A 16,235-nucleotide genomic window follows, 5' to 3' on the forward strand; every position below is an offset into this window, starting at 1 on the left:
ACTTTATCATACACAACATCAACTGCACTACCCTCATCCACCCTCTCTGTTACCTCATCCAATAACACAATCAAGTTAGTCAAACACGATTTGCCCTCAACAAATCCATGCTGGCTCTCCTTATTTAGTCCATGCTTGTCCAAATGGCTGTTCATTTTCTCTCAAATCAAATCAACTTTTATTGTCATTGTTAGTGCACAAGTGCAGTACAACGAAATGTAGGCTTGCGGCTCCCGAGAGTGTACATTTAGATTAAGACATTTAAACATTCAACATACATTTAGCTTGTAATACATTAACATAACCATAATAAAGTGCATTGGCAGATGTGCAGGCTTTAGAGTTTATTTGTGGAGTTCAGTAGGATGACAGCCCTGGGAAAGAAGCTGTTCCTAAATCTGGTCGTACGGGTGCGAATGCATCTGTAGCGTCTCCCAGATGGCAGGAGGGCGAACAGACTGTGGCTGGGGTGGGTAGGGTCTTTGATGATGGACCGTGACTTCCGTAAACAGCGTTTCTGGTATATGTGCTCTATGGTCGGTAGCCGGGTGCCGGTAATGCGTTGGGCAGTTTTGACTACCCGCTGCAGGGCTTTCCGGTCATAGTAGCTACAGCTGCCATACCATACTGTGATACAGTTTGTCAGGATGCTCTCTATTGTGCAGCGGTAAAAGTTAGAGAGGATCAGGGGTGACAGGTTACATCCCTTCAGCCTCCTTAGGAAATATAGGCGCTGCTGGGCCTTATTGTTTCTAAAAGCTTCTTCACCAGTGAAGTTAATCTGACTGGCCTGTAATTGCCAGCTTTATCCTTCTCCCCCTTTTTTGAACAGGGGTGTAGCATTTGCAATCCTCCATTCCTTTGGCACTGCTCCTGAATCTAAGGAGGATTGGAAGATTGTGGCCAACACCTCCACAATTTCTACCCTTGCTTCCCTCAGCAACGTAGGATGCATCCCATCCAGACCGGGTGACTTATCCACTTTAATTACCACCAGACTATCTAGTACCTCTTTATTTTTATATCATCCAGTATCCCAGCAACCTCCTCATTTACCATAGCTTTGGCAAAGTACTCTTCCTTGGTAAACACCGATGCAAAGTACAGGAAACTTTTGATTAACCGGCCCCTAAATAATCGGAAATGTTGGTTAACCGGCAAAATTCAGGAGTCAGTTTCAGCTAACTTTTATAACTTTTATTACTTGCACAGCAACAAATTGAGGAAGGCAAGGGTTTGGCTGCAGCTGTTGCTAAGCTACAGAGACACTTGCAACTTGTGGACGTTATTCTGATGCAACAGGGTTTGTTGCTTCATACGGAGCTCTAAAGTCCGTATCTTTCACTATAGCGTTCGGTTATCTGGAATTGTTGCTGAACCGGCACCACATCGGTCCCGTCCGTGCCGGATACCAGAAAGTTTCCTGTACTCATTTAGTACCTCAGCCATGCCTTCTGCTTCCACCAATAGTTCTCCATTTTGGTCCCTAATTGGCCCCACTGCTTCTCTGATGGCCTTTTTACTGTTGATATGCCTATAGAAGACCTTTTGGATTCCCTTTTATGCTGGTCGCAAATGTAAAAGTCCTTCTTTGGCCAGAATCGAACCCGGGTCAAACCTGGCAGGCGAAAATTCTACCCCTGAATCGCCAATGCCCGCACGGCCTCTGCCTGCATGTGTCCAGTTGGAAACCTCTCTGAAAGCATATGATATTGAATTATTCATTTTACCTGTTATAGAATTTAAACTGTGTTTCAGTTGAGGAGGATAGGGCAAAGCAGTAAACATTACTTTTAATAATCCTGAAACAACACAATCAAATGTGCTCTATACAGAAAGACATTAGACATAATGTGCACAATTAGAAGTTTGAGGAAAAAATGGAATGCATTTCGGAAAATTGTAAAGATGCCTGTGTAATAATAAACGATTCAAACCTCAATATGCTACATAATCCAAATCGTTTTAGCAGCTAAGTAGTGGTGTGGGTGCTGATCATTGGAGAAACCGTGCCCTTCAAATGTTGTGGGAGGTAAGAATCCCTTCTTTGGAGCATTTGGTTTACTGTGATGCAAAGTAATTTACCTACAAGCTTACAAAGTAGTCATAAATCGTGAATTGGAAGAGAAAATTAGTGCTTTTATACTTAAAAAATGTAACTGCTTCACAAATACTAAAGGCAAATATAGTTTATTCTCCCACTCTCCCAATGAGGTAGTGCTGGTATTGAAATGCTTTTAGTTAGTGGGAAATCGAATACAAAGAGGGCACTTTGTGTTCACAAAATAATTGGCTCCCAACAATATAGTAATTTATAATGTGTTTTGTCTATATCTGGTTATGCTTTTTCAAATTTATTTATTTAGTAACAATGTCTTTTAATTGCTACCATGTATCCATTATGCTATATGTAATTCAACCATTGGTTATTAATAACGAAATGTTTTTGTTTTCACTAGGGCCTGACAGTTTGCCAAGTGAAGTTAGCTAATGGTTTGCTAGTCCATGGACCCCAGTGCCAGTCAGACAGTGAAGCCCAGGAAAAAGCTGCAGCGTTTGCATTACAGCGACTGGTACAAAAACATCCTTTGCTTTTTTTAACTTGATAATGTGACAGCTAAGATTCCAACCTATTTAAATTTCGCCTTTTAGAAAGAAACGTACTGTCTAATTTTAGATGAGGTATTGATATTTTAATTTTTGTTCACTCAGAATGCCACAGGACAAAATATTCCCCTCCCTCCAAATGTGTTTCCCAGTTATCAACCAGTTACAGGAACTGTACCACCTCGAGCCATTCCACCATCCTTTGGTCAGACCTCTGGTAAGAAATGCCTGAATTTATATCAATTAAAAATCTTAGTGTTCACTGATTTATTGTAGTTTTACCTCTTTTTTTAGTTTTGAGTAACCCATAGTACAGAAATACTTAAGGCAGCCATGTTTATTTAAAAAAAAAGTAATGTGGACCATGAGAATTTATGAAATACTGCAAAAATCTAGAGCTGTTTACCTTCCTGTAATGTTAAAACTGTTTTATTCTCCATGTGCTTCTCAGCACTGATATTTTCTCTAATTTTTGAAATGCTTTTGCACATGTAGAATTATTCAACTCCTGCTTTTCTTCCATGTTCTGCCTTGTCTGCTGTATTGAAGTTTGTAGATGCTTTGAGGTTTGTGGATTGAATTTTTTGAGGAGGTAACAAGGAGGGTAGAGTCATAGAGTCATACAGCACAGAAAGAGGCCCTTCGGCCCATCGTGTCTGCACCGTCCATCAATCCCTGTCCAGTCTAATCCCATTTTCCAGCATTTGGTCCATAGCCTTGTATGCAATGGCATTTCAAGTGCTCATCCAAATGCTTCTTGAATGTTATGAGGGTTCCTGCCTCTACCACCCTTTCAGGCAGTGAGTTCCAGATTCCAACCACCCTCTGGGTGAAAAAGTTCCTCCTCAAATCCCCTCCAAACCTCCTGCCCCTTACCTTGAATCTATGCCCCCTTGTTATTGACCCCCCCTACTAAGGGGAAAAGTTCCTCTTTATCTACCCTATCTATGCCCCTCATCATTTTGTACACCTCAATCAGGTCCCCCCTCAGCCTTCTTTGCTCCAAGGAAAACAACCCCAGCCTGTTTAGTCTTTCTTCATAGCTGAGGTGCTCCATCCCAGGTAACATCCTGGTGAATCTTCTCTGCACCCTCTCCAAAGCAATCACATCCTTCCTATAGTGAGGCGACCAGAACTGCACACAGTACTCCAGCTGTGGCCTCACCAGCGTTTTGTACAGCTCCATCATAACCTCCCTGCTCTTATATTCTATGCCTCGGCTAATGAAGGCAAGTATCCCATATGCCTTTTTAACCACCTTATCTACCTGTTCCGCTGCCTTCAGGGATCTATGTACATGTACACCAAGGTCCCTCTGACCCTCTGTACTTCCTAGGGTCCTACCACTCATTGTGTATTCCCTTGCCTTATTTGTCCGTCCAAAATGCATCACCTCGCACTTTTCAGGGTTAAATTCCATTTGCCACTTTTCCGCCCATCTGACCAACCCGTTTATATCGTCCTGTAGCCTGAGGCTTTCCTCCTCGCAATTTACCACCCCACCAATTTTCGTGTCATCTGCAAACTTACTGATCATACCTTTTACATTCTCGTCCAAATCATTTATGTAGATCACAAACAGCAAGGGTCCCAGCACCGATCCCTGAGGTACCCCACTGGACACAGGCTTCCAGTCACAAAAGCAACCTTCGACCATCACCCTCTGCCTCCTGCCACTCAGCCAGTTTAGGATCCAACGCGCCAAGGCACCCTGGATCCCATGGGCTCTTACCTTCTTGACCAGTCTCCTATTCGGGACTTTGTCAAAAGCTTTACTGAAATCCATGTAAACCACATCCACAGCATTTCCCTCATCCACACACCTAGTCACCCCCTCGAAAAATTACATCAGATTGGTCAGACATGATTTACCCTTGACAAAGCCATGCTGACTATCCCCGATTAATCCTTGCCTCTCCAAGTGGAGACTAATTTTGTCCCTCAGAATTTTTTCCAATAATTTCCCTACCACAGATGTTAGGCTCACTGGCCTGTAATTCCCTGGTTTATCCCTGCTACCCTTCTTGAATAATGGTACTACGTTAGCTGTTCTCCAGTCCTCTGGTACATCCCCTGTGGCCAGAGAGGTTCTGAAAATTTGTGTCAGAGCCCCTGCAATCTCCTCCTTTGCCTCACACAACAGCCTGGGATACATCTCGTCCGGGCCTGGGGATTTATCCACTTTTTGGCCTGCTAAAACCGCTAGTACCTCCTCCCTCTCGATGCTAATATGTTCAAGTATGTCACCGTCCCCTTGCCCGATTTCTGTGTCTACATCGTCTTTCTCCATAGTGAACACAGATGCAAAAAATTCATTTAAAACCCCGCCTACATCATCTGGCTCTACACACAGATTGCCACTTTGGTCCCTAATGGGCCCTACCCTTTCCCTGGTTATCCTCTTGCCCTTAATATACTTGTAAAACATCTTAGGATTTTCCTTTATTTTGCTCGCCAGTGTTATTTCATGGCCCCTCCTCGCCCTCCTAATTTCTTTTTTAAGTATGCCCCTGCACTTTTTATACTCCTCTAGGGCTTCCTCCGTCTTTTGTAACTGCCAAAAGCCCCCCTTTTTTTCCTAATGCATTTTTGTATATCCCTTGTCATCCAAGGTTCCCTTTGCTTGTTGGTCCCACCCTTGACCTTTACAGGAACATGTTGGCGTTGTACTCTCTCTATTTCCCTTCTGAAAGTCTCCCACTGCTTTGATGTGGATTTTCCTATAAGTAGCTGCTCCCAGTCCACTTTGGCCAGATCCTGCCTTATCATATTAAAATCGGCCTTTCCCCAATTTAGAACCCTTATTTCCGGGCCGTCTTTGTCTTTTTCCATGACCACCTTATCTCACCGAATTATGGTCACTGTCGCCAAAATGCTCTCCTACTGACACTTCCACCACTTGCCCGGCTACATTCCCTAGAATTAGGTCCAGTACCGCCCCCTCTCTTGTAGGACTTTCTACATGTTGGCTCAAAAAGCTCTCCTGGATGCACTTTAAGAATTCTGCACCCTCTAAGCCTTTCACGCTCTGACTATCCCAATTAATATTGGGGAAGTTGAAATCCCCCACTATTATTACCCTATTATTTTCGCACTTCTCTGAGATTTGCCTACATATCTGTTCCTCTATCTCCCCCTGACTGTTCGGGGGCCTATAGTACACTCCCAGCAAAGTGCTTGCTCCCTTTTTATTTTTAAGTTCTACCCATATGGCCTCATTAGAGGAACCTGCTAATATATCATCCCTCCTTACAGCAGTAATTGATTCCTTAATTAATATTGCAACACCCCCTCCCCTTTTGCACCCCCCTCTGTCTCGCCTGAAGATTCTATACCCCGGAATATTGAGCTGCCAGTCCTGACCCTCCCTCAACCATGTCTCCATGATAGCAACAATATCGTACTCCCATGTGTTCAGCAACAACTTCAGTTCATCCACCTTATTTGCAAGACTCCTTGCATTAAAATAAATGCCTTCCAGCCTTGCCATATTCCCTTTTGCCTTCACATATTTGCTCTGCCTTCCCAGCTGACTTGTTTTTTCCTCCGTATTTGGCTGTAAATCACCCCCTACTATAGTTCCACTCTGTATCCCATCCCTCTGCCAAGTTAGTTTAAACCCCCCCCCCCCCCCCCCCAGCAGTGCTAGCAAACCTCCCCGCAAGGATATTGGTCCCCCTCTGGTTCAGGTGTAAACCGTCCGACTTGTACAAGTCCCACCTTTCCCAGAAGCAGACCCAGTGATCCAGGAAACTAAAGCCCTCCCTCCTGCACCATCCCTTTAGCCACGCATTCATCTGTTCTATCTTCCTATTCCTATACTCACTAGCACGTGACACCGGGAGTAATCCAGAGATTACAACCTTTGAGGTCCTGCTCTTTAATCTTCCACCTAGCTCCTTAAATTCTTGAGGGTAGTGCATTTGATGATGTGTATATGGACTTTAGCAAGGCTTTTGATAAGGTTCCAAATGGCAGATTGGGCACGAAGTTAAAAGCCCATGGGATCCAGGGCAAAATGTCAAGTTGGATTCAAAACTGGTTCGGAGGCAGGAAGCAGAGGGTAATGGTTGATGGGTGTTTTTTGTGACTGGAAGGCTGTTTCCAGTGGGGTTCCGCAGGGCTCAGTACTGGGTCCCTTGCTTTTTTGTGGTATACATCAATGATCTAGACTTGAATATAGGGGGTATGATTAAGAAGTTTGCAGATGATACTAAAATTGGCTGTGTGGTTGATACTGAAGAAGGAAGCTGTAGACTGCAGGAAGATATCAATAAATTGGTCAGGCAGGCAGAACAGTGGCAAATGGAATTCAATCCGGAGAAGTGTGAGGTAATGCATTTGGAGCGGGCTAACAAGGAAAGGGAATACTCATTAAATGGTAGGACACTGAGTAGTGTAGAGGAACAAAGGGACCTTGGATTGCATGTCCACAGATCCCTGAAGGTAGCAGGCCAGGTAGATAAGGTGGTTGAGAAGGCATACGGAATGCTTGCCTTTATTAGCCGTGGCATAGAATACAAGAGCAGGGGGGGGGGGTTATGATTCAACTGTATGGTCCATCTCCGACTCTTCCCTTCCTCGACTTCTCTGTCTCCATCTCTGGGGATAGGTTATTGACCAACATTCACTACAAGCCCACTGACTCCCACAGCTACCTGGACTACACTTCCTCCCATCCCGCCTCCTGTAAGGACTCTATTCCATTCTCCCAGTTTCTCCGTCTCCGCCGCATCTGCTCCGATGATGCCACCTTCCACACCAGTGCTTCCGACATGCCTTCCTTTTTCTGCAACCGAGGATTCCCCTCCACCGTGGTTGACACGGCCCTCGACCGGGTCCGTTTTATCTCCCGCACTTCAGCCCTCACCCCTGCCCCTCCCTCCCGGAACCACGATAGGGTTCCCCTTGTCCTCACCTTTCACCCCACCAACCTCCACATTCAACGGATCATCCTCTGCCATTTCTGCCACCTCCAACGTGATCCCACCACCAAACGCATCTTCCCCTCCCCTCCCCTTTCAGCATTCCGTAGGGACCGCTCCCTCCGAGACACCCTAGTCCACTCCTCTATCACCCCCAGCAACCCTTCCCCTTCGCCCGGCACCTTCCTGTGCAAGCACAGGAGATGCAACACCTGCCCATATACCTCCCCCCTTCCCACTGTCCAGGGCCCCAAACACCCCTTTCAGGTGAAACAGCGATGTACTTGTACTTCTTGCAATCTAGTATACTGTATTCGCTGCTCATGATGTGGTCTCCTCTACATTGGGGAGACCAAACGCAGATTGGGTGACCGCTTTGCGGAACACCTCCGTTCAGTCCGCAAGGGTGACCCCCGAGCTTCCAGTCGCCTGTCATTTCAATTCACCGTTCCATTCTCACTCAGACCTCACCGTTCTCGGCCTCTTGCATTGTTCCACGGAAGCTCACCGTAAACTCGAGGAACAGCACCTCATCTTCCGATTAGGCACTTTACAGCCTTCCGGACTCAATATCGAGTTCAACAACTTCAGATCATAACCTCGGCCCCTATTATATTTTTATATTTTTTATCCACACTTTTGGTTTGTGCCTTTTCCTTTTTTCTCTCTCTCTCCCACACGGCAGCTGTCTCTCACTCTGCCAGCGCATTTCACACTTCATCTAGCGCCATTGTTTCTTTCTTTACCTGTCCTATTACCATCTCGTCTCACCTTGAATATCTCTTAATGTCTCTTCTTTCATCCCCTCCCCCATTTCCCAGCCCCCCCCCCCCCCCCCCAAACTGCCTTTTGTTTCATTTCCTGCCTTTTCTCTCAGTTCTGTAGAAGGGTTTCGACCCAAAACATTGACTCTGTTTCTCTCTCCATGGATGTTGCCTGGCCTGCTGAGTTTTTCCAGCGTTTTCTGTTGTTATTTTGTATAAAACACTAATTAGGCCTCAGGTAGAGTACTGCGTGCAGTTCTGGTCACCACATTACAGGAAAGATGTGATTGCACTAGAGAGGGTACAGAGGAGATTTACAAGGATGTTGCCGGGAGTAGAGAATCTTCGCTATGAGGAAAGACTGGATAGGCTGGGTTTGTTTTCCTTGGAACAGAGGAGGCTGAGGGGAGACCTTATTGAGGTGTATAAAATTATGAGGGGCATAGATAAAGTGGATAGAAAGGACCTATTTCCCTTAACAGAGAGGTCAAAAATCAGGGGGCACAGATTTAAAGTAATTGGAAGGTTTAGAGTGGATTTGAGGGGAAATTTCTTCACCCAGAGGGTTGTGGGGGTCTGGAACTCACTGCCTGAAAGGGTGGTAGAGGCAGGAACCCTAACCACATTTAAAAAGCACTTGGATGTGCACTTGGGATGCTCTAACCTGCAGGGCTACGGACCAAGAGCTGGGAAGTGGGATTAGGTTGGATAGCTCCTTGTTGGCCGGCGCGGACACGATGGGCCGAAATGGCCTCCTTCCGTGCTGTAACTTTCTATGATTCTATGCTGAGTTTAACAGATCATTAAACATAAACGTGTGTTTTTTTTTTTTTTTTTTTAAGTGATGCATTATATTTTATGATTAGCTTATTCCAAGAAAAGCTGTCTTTCAAGAGAGAGGTTAAGGGACAGTCTAATGATATAGTGGGTCATACAGGAATGCACTATATGGTGGTTAGATGCAGGCTGGTCTTTTCTACCACCTAACTTTTCCTAAGTCATGGTTTTGTCCAGGGAAGGGGGAATTTTCAAACTTTAATGCAGAAGACCAAACACAGCAAGGAGAGGAAGGAAGAGTGACTGAACTCAGCTTTGCGGAGTGGGAAATGACATGAAATGGAAATCAGAATTGTTGAAAATTAAAGAAGGAATTAATGTTGGAGGAAGGGAACGGTCCAAGATATTGTTCTTAAATGTTTCCAAATGTTAAACAATCTTACAATATTTGAATATATTTCAAACCTCAGGTGGCATGATGCCTGCAGCTCCTCATGGGTATGGTCCTGTGCCTTGGACAACTTTGATTCCTCCCCAGCTATACAATAACTTCCAGATCCCATATTCAGGGAACATCTGTCCTGGAGGAGTACTTATTGGTACTCACAATCAATTTGTGCCTTTGCAGGTAAGTTGCCTTCATGCTTAAAAAAATAAATTGCAGTCTTTGGAGTAGGGAAGAGCTGAAAGAAAGACTTACATTTATATAGCGCCTTTCACTTCCACCGGAAGTCCCAAAGCGCTTTACAGCCAATGAAGTACTTTTTGAAGTGTAGTCACTGTTGCAATGTAGGAAACGTGGCAGCCAATTTACACACAGCAAGCTCCCACAAACACCAATGTGATAATAAGCAGATAATCTGTTTTTGTCATGTTGATTTGAGGGATAAATATTGGTCAGGACACTGCTTTTCGAAATAGTGCCATGGGATCTTTTACGCCCACCTGAGAGAGCAGACGGGACCTCGGTTTAACGTCTCATCCGAAAGACGGCACCTCCGACAATGCAGCACTCCCTCAGCACTGCACTGGAGTGTCAGCCTAGATTTTTGTGCTCAAGTCTCGAGTGGGACTTGAACCCACGACCTTCTGACTCGGGAGAGTGGGACTTGAACCCACGACCTTCTGACTCGGGAGAGTGGGACTTGAACCCACGACCTTCTGACTCGGGAGAGTGGGACTTGAACCCACAACCTTCTGACTCGGGAGAGTGTGCTACCAACTGAGCCACTGGCTGACACGCCAAGAGATATTTTGAAACTTGGGAGCGATCACAGATGAAAAGACTAAGCATAGTAATATTCTCTTTTTTCTACTTAAAAAGTTTTGATAAACCACCTTGTTTAATTCATGTACTCCTACTTGACGCAATAGGACCCTGATTTACATACATGGTTGAGGCTCCTGTCTGATTTAGGCCGGCATATCATCCACACCAAGTTGGTGGTAAAATCCCCGTGGAGTGGAACAGGTAGTTGATCTGCTCCTTTTAACTGGCCCCCACCTGGTTTCTGTTGGGTGGAGGGTGGGGGAAATGGGAGTTAAAATACCCCCCCTATATCATTTCATTTTACAGTGATGCTTAAGTTTTTTTTAAAAACAAAAATCTTGCATTTATATAATGCCTTATCGCATCTCTCGGGACATCCTGAAGCACTTCAACTTACAACAAATGACATCTTACAGTACTGTTACTATGTAGGTGCGCAAGGCAGCCAATCTGTGAACAACAAGGAGATCAATGATTAGTTAATTTTTTTTGGCGGTGTTTGAGGGAAGAATGTTGGCCAGAAGGAAGAACTCCCTTCTTGAAATAGTGCAATGGGATCTTTAACGTTCACCTGAACAGGAAGACAGGGCCTTGCTTTAGCATTTCATCCAAAAGGCAGCACCTTTGTTGATACAGTGCTCCCTTGGTACTGCACTGAATTGTCGGCCTAGATTATGTGCTTAAGGCCTAGAGTGGGACTTAAAGCTGCAACTTTCACAACTTGGAATCAAAAATTGGTGTAAGAATTCTGGACTTTTTATTTTATTAAAAAATATATATTACAGTATAAGCACCCTATAGTTATTCTAATTTAAAAGTAAAAGTCTACTTGTCACCTATTTTATGATTTCAAATCCGTGGTCCTAAAGTGCAAAATTGGAGGTGGGGGTGGGAGTCTGCTCAATAATGTTTGGTAACATTTTATAAATTTCTGCTTGGAGCTCCAAGAGTATATGCAAAATAGGATATAAACTACTAAAATGTGGACAATAAAATCCATTTGATCGTGTCAGTGGTTAATACCCTGGGCCAACTTCAAAGGTTTTTAAATAGCAGTATAGTAATGAAGTTCATCTAACATCTCCTTTTCTGAATGTTGTACTGAGCATCCCTGTGGTATGTCGAGATGTGGATTGTGCTGACCTTTTAGGAATCTTTATTCTTTGAATGTAATTTCCTATATACATCTTTCCAGCCAAGATCCATTTACTCCATTTTGGAAAGTTGGTGTGTAGTGTTCATTGTACATGCAACTGGTATGAGTAAATTGTTTCCTTATTTCTCTTGGGGTATGAAATGTTGCTTTCCTGAGAAGAAACATGTGGTTAGCTTGGCTTAGTAATTCACTCTTGTTTCTGAGTCAGAAGTTTGTGGGTCTGAGCTCCACTCCACCTTCATACCATCTAGCTGACACTTCAGTGCAGTACTGAGGGAATGCTGCATTTTCATAGATGCCATCTTTCAGATTAGGCATTAGATTGAGGAACTATCGTACCTGTGGTTGTAAAAGACTTGTGGCGAAGAAGAGCAGGATAGTTCTTCCCGTGTCCTGGCTAACAATCGTCCCTCAATTAACACCACCAAAACAGGTTAATTGGTCACTCACATTTGCTTTTTGTGGGACTGTGCTGCACAAATTGAAGCCACAATTGATGATAAAAAAAAAAGTGAGTACACTTCAAAAGTAGTTCATTGTTAAGCCATTTGGGTATCCTAATGACATGAAAGGAGTTAAATAAATACCAGTCTCTCTCTCGCACACCCCAAATATAAAAGGGCAAGTCACCTGTGTCTTGCTGCAGTTCTAACACCTTAATGGCATCATCTTGTATGATTCTCCCAATTGGTAACCTGGGTTTGATTTGTGAGTATTGCTTCCATACGAAGAGTAAAGACCCTACAAGGTAAGTAGTTTTATTTTTTTGTCACTGTGAACATTTTGTTGTATAGTATTACCATGGATTTTTCTTATTTGAAAGGTCACTAAGAGGAGGACAGCCTTCAATAAGACTTATGATGACAAGGAATTCAGTCATTCTATTCAGCAAAAGCTGAATCAACCAGTAACTACAATGGAGTTTTCTAATGCAACATCATATGGATATCCTGCTGCTGGCACTTCAAGAAACTGTTTTCAGCCTGGTCGAACACCTCTTGAACCCCAGGACAAAACAATTGTACAGAGCCCCATTCAACCCCAAGAGCAGCAACAGCCAACGGCAGGTTCTTCTGGTAAACGCAAGCACAGGAAACTAGCAGTCAATTTTGGAGCATCTCGACTGCCCCAGTAGTTAAGGTGAATCAAATTACGTTGTTTTTGAAATTTAATTTCATGGCAGTTTTTTTTCTAAATAGTCTTGACATTTTTCTTCATGTATTAATTCAGTGATGTGCTTTCCTAAATTTTCAAAATATGCTAATTAATATTGTTAGTCAGCTGAAACTGTCCCCACTGAAAGCCGATGGGCTCATAGATTATTTTGCCATAGAAGAGACGGTGCTCTTTATCACACGCGTTTAAACTGAATGTGTTTTTTGGGATCTTCCCATCCATCAGTCTAATTTAAATCAGGTCAATGAAAGATAAGTGCTGCAAAAATTAATTTCCATGCTTAAATCTTCGTCAACTGTGACCAGCTTCTGGTAAAGGCCATAAAACACTGAAGTTTCTGTTGACCTGAATTATATTTGTTTTCTATTTGCAATAACAGCTCAAGTATCCTACTCTGCCTTCAGAGGTTTGCAGTTTGGTTGAAATATAGAAGTAATATATCTGATTTTTTTTAAATCATCTCCAGTGTCCATACTTCAGCACAACCTCCAATAAACACTTGACTAGTCTGTGTAAGGTTTGTACAAAAGATTTCATCATACCACGGACCATTTCCTAATATTTGAATTATTCAGTCACCCAGTATTTTGAGTTCTATCTTGGGAGGCTCATTAGAACTGTAACATGATGTGCTGTTTGTAATCCTTCACAATCCATACTATCAAGAAGACCTGGTGTTTTCACACTAAAAGAACAAATTGTAGGACTAGCCATCATCCATGCTACTCTTGTGAACCTCCTACTATCTGGCTCAAGTGTGATATTGCCAAAAAGGCAGATAGACAACATACTTCCGGGTCTGCAAGAGCGATAAACATTAAAATGGGGATTAAAAGAGAGCATAATAAAAAGTTAAAACTATGTAATTTAAAAAAAATAGTACAGACTATATTAATTGCGTAAAAACACTTGCTTCTGTGACGATTGTCTGGGGATGGATATCTCACTTTTGGGTAAAAATTATGTATTCTACACCAAAATATTTAATGTTGCCTACATGTTAGGTATGGATTGAATACTGTGGAAATAAAACTTCCACGATTGCAAAAGCACTGACATCACTTGGCTTCTCGCCATTTTTTCAGCCACAAGCAATCTTACAAATCAGTGTGAAATTCATAACGCTCATCTCAAATGATTCACCCAGAGCTCCCTGTGATGGGCCTTTCATTCCCACTTGTGAGGCTGATCATAACTTACTTGTACTATTGTTGGTGAGCAATATGGAAGCCTCATTTATGGGAAAAGTAGCCAAATTTTATGATTTTTAATGAATAATGTTTTCATGTTATGTGAGTTACAAAAATTGTAATAGTTTTTCTTTAAAATAAATTGGTTTTGGATTTGGCTTGAAAATTTGTTTTGGATTTGGTTTGTGACGTAACCTTGAGTCTTTTCTGCCTTTTCATTGTCAATGGGCAGAATCTCTAGCCCTACATTTAATTGTTTTCATTTTGTAGTCTGAACCTTGATGCAGAAAGTTTTGAGTTTATTTTGAATTAATTTATTTTTGGGCAGGGTGTTGTGGCTCAAACTGCAGAATATATGTCTATGTACAGCATTCTGAAACTTGCTAAAGATCCGCTTTTAAAAATAGAACTTTTGTAGCTCTTGCTTTCCTTGGCAAATCGCTCTTTGTTTTACATAGAAAAACGCTCTGTGAAATCTTGAACAGATTTCTTTAGGCGTCATCTGGATAAAATTATTTGTTTAGCTTATTAAGCCAGTGATGGAAAATGGCCCACAATCTATCTGTAAAAAGCAGTTCCAAGTAACCAGTGTTAGAGTGGATGGGCTCCTCAGGGTTCCCAGTAGATTATGTCACTGTTAACGTATTTTGCTAAACAAAATGATTCAAAATAATTTTTTAGAAATATAAATTGAGGTAATATTACTATTAATGGTTAATTGCTTCTACAGACAGATTCCTCAAGCTGACCATCTCTCATGACAACATAGCACTCATGCTCCCTATGCCATAATAGGGCTTTTTCTTTTGTGTTCCTTCCCCTTTCCTTATATACACACACGTAACTAAACCAGTAAAAGAATAGGACAATGTCCATACTTTATGTTGTACTGAAAAATATTGATCCAAGGTATTGTGCTGTGCATTGATATCACATTGTCTCTTACCATTGCTTCTTTCCTAGTCTCTGTCTTTTTTTCTGTCTCTCTTGTATGTGTGGCATTGCTTAATTTTCAAATAAGCTGGACAGCAGTTGTTGAGTCCTTTATCTTGCACTTCATGTAGGAGAGATTGGTGGAATTCAGTCTTTATGATCCATAAGTTTAGATACTTCACCTAAATGATCTGGAAAGTTTTATTTTTAAGTTTTATTTTAATACCCATTTTGCCAAAACAATAAATGTCTCTTGTATTTTGGGGGTTTACATTGCTAAAACATGGTACCTGTGCTTTGAAATGTTGAAATATTTTCAAGAAATATCCTTTCTAGCTGTACTGAAATGGGTTAAATACTGTAATTGAAAGCTTGTTAACTGAATTTTAATTGTGATTCATTTTTCAAAAGGTATTCCAGATCAATTTCTAATGTCATCTGATGCCCTATATTTGTCCACATCTGCCGATACCTTGTGAATTGCCATCAGTCGTCCACGGAACATCTGTCTCCCCTAAATGCAATATCCCATCTCAACATGTGTGTGACCATGTTTGTTTTTATAAATTTCATGTAAATTTTCATTTTTATTCAATACAATTAATTATGTTCATCGCACAGTTAAAATACCAAAAGCTTGATGTGTACATGTAAAGCAACGTATTTTATACGACTAAAGAAAAATTCAACTTCTGGTGTAGATGTTGTAGAAAGTGCTTTAAGATTGTTTTATAGAAACCGGAAAATTTCAAAAATGATTTACTGCCTGATTTGTAGATTCTATGCATTTACCTGTAATTTTTTTGTTTTAGAATACTTCAAGCATTTTATCTACGTGTGACACAAAAACCTTTTAATGTTTATCAATGTTAAAATTGTATTGCTTTTATGAGTGCTCTTAATGTTGTATTAAAGCCTTTCCATATGGATCACACTGGTTTAAAAAAATGTACAGTGAAAGGAAGGTGATGGTGGCACATTAATCATATTTATTGACGAATGTGGACTTTTTACATTTTATGTATTAAACAATGGAGAATTTACTGGCTAATAACAAAACAGTACAATTCAATGTTGCACTTTCTGCTGACGTGTATAGGCAAGCTCAATATTACAAATAAAGCATTTTGTTACAAGTGTTCAAAATGTGATGCTGCTTTGTTCTATCATTTCATAATTTGTAACAATGCGGAGGAAAGGACGATAAAATCAAGGTTGTTTCCAAGTATTTTACCATATTCTTCAATTTCATGTTCAGTGGCTCAGTGCATTGAAATTTTATCTGGACCGTTTGTGCATTTACTTATTGTGCAATGTGTAATTTAACCCCAGGAAACTAATACATGTGTAGTGCTCTGCCAGGAAGTTTGGTACAAATTCTGTGTGACTATTTTACAAAATGGTTTTAGAATTATTTTTATAAACTGTGGTCCATCT

General features: G+C 41.8%; 1 protein-coding gene across 1 annotated transcript in view; it reads left to right on the forward strand.

Annotated features, from left to right (window-relative positions):
* Positions 1-15,944, forward strand: part of xrn1 (5'-3' exoribonuclease 1) — a 144,801-nt gene extending 128,857 nt beyond the window's left edge. Inside the window, exons 38-42 of the mRNA XM_085989602.1 lie at positions 2,460-2,573; positions 2,713-2,824; positions 9,544-9,701; positions 12,323-12,581; positions 15,210-15,944. Coding sequence (XP_085845728.1) covers positions 2,460-2,573; positions 2,713-2,824; positions 9,544-9,701; positions 12,323-12,581; positions 15,210-15,277 — 711 coding nt within the window. The 3' untranslated portion in view covers positions 15,278-15,944. The remainder of the gene's footprint in view (positions 1-2,459; positions 2,574-2,712; positions 2,825-9,543; positions 9,702-12,322; positions 12,582-15,209) is intronic.
* Positions 15,945-16,235: the final 291 nt, after the last annotated feature.

The sequence above is a fragment of the Somniosus microcephalus genome, chromosome 6 (genome assembly GCF_052327205.1).
Source record: "Somniosus microcephalus isolate GS21.2 chromosome 6, FLI_Smic_1.0, whole genome shotgun sequence".
Lineage (NCBI taxonomy): Eukaryota > Metazoa > Chordata > Chondrichthyes > Squaliformes > Somniosidae > Somniosus > Somniosus microcephalus.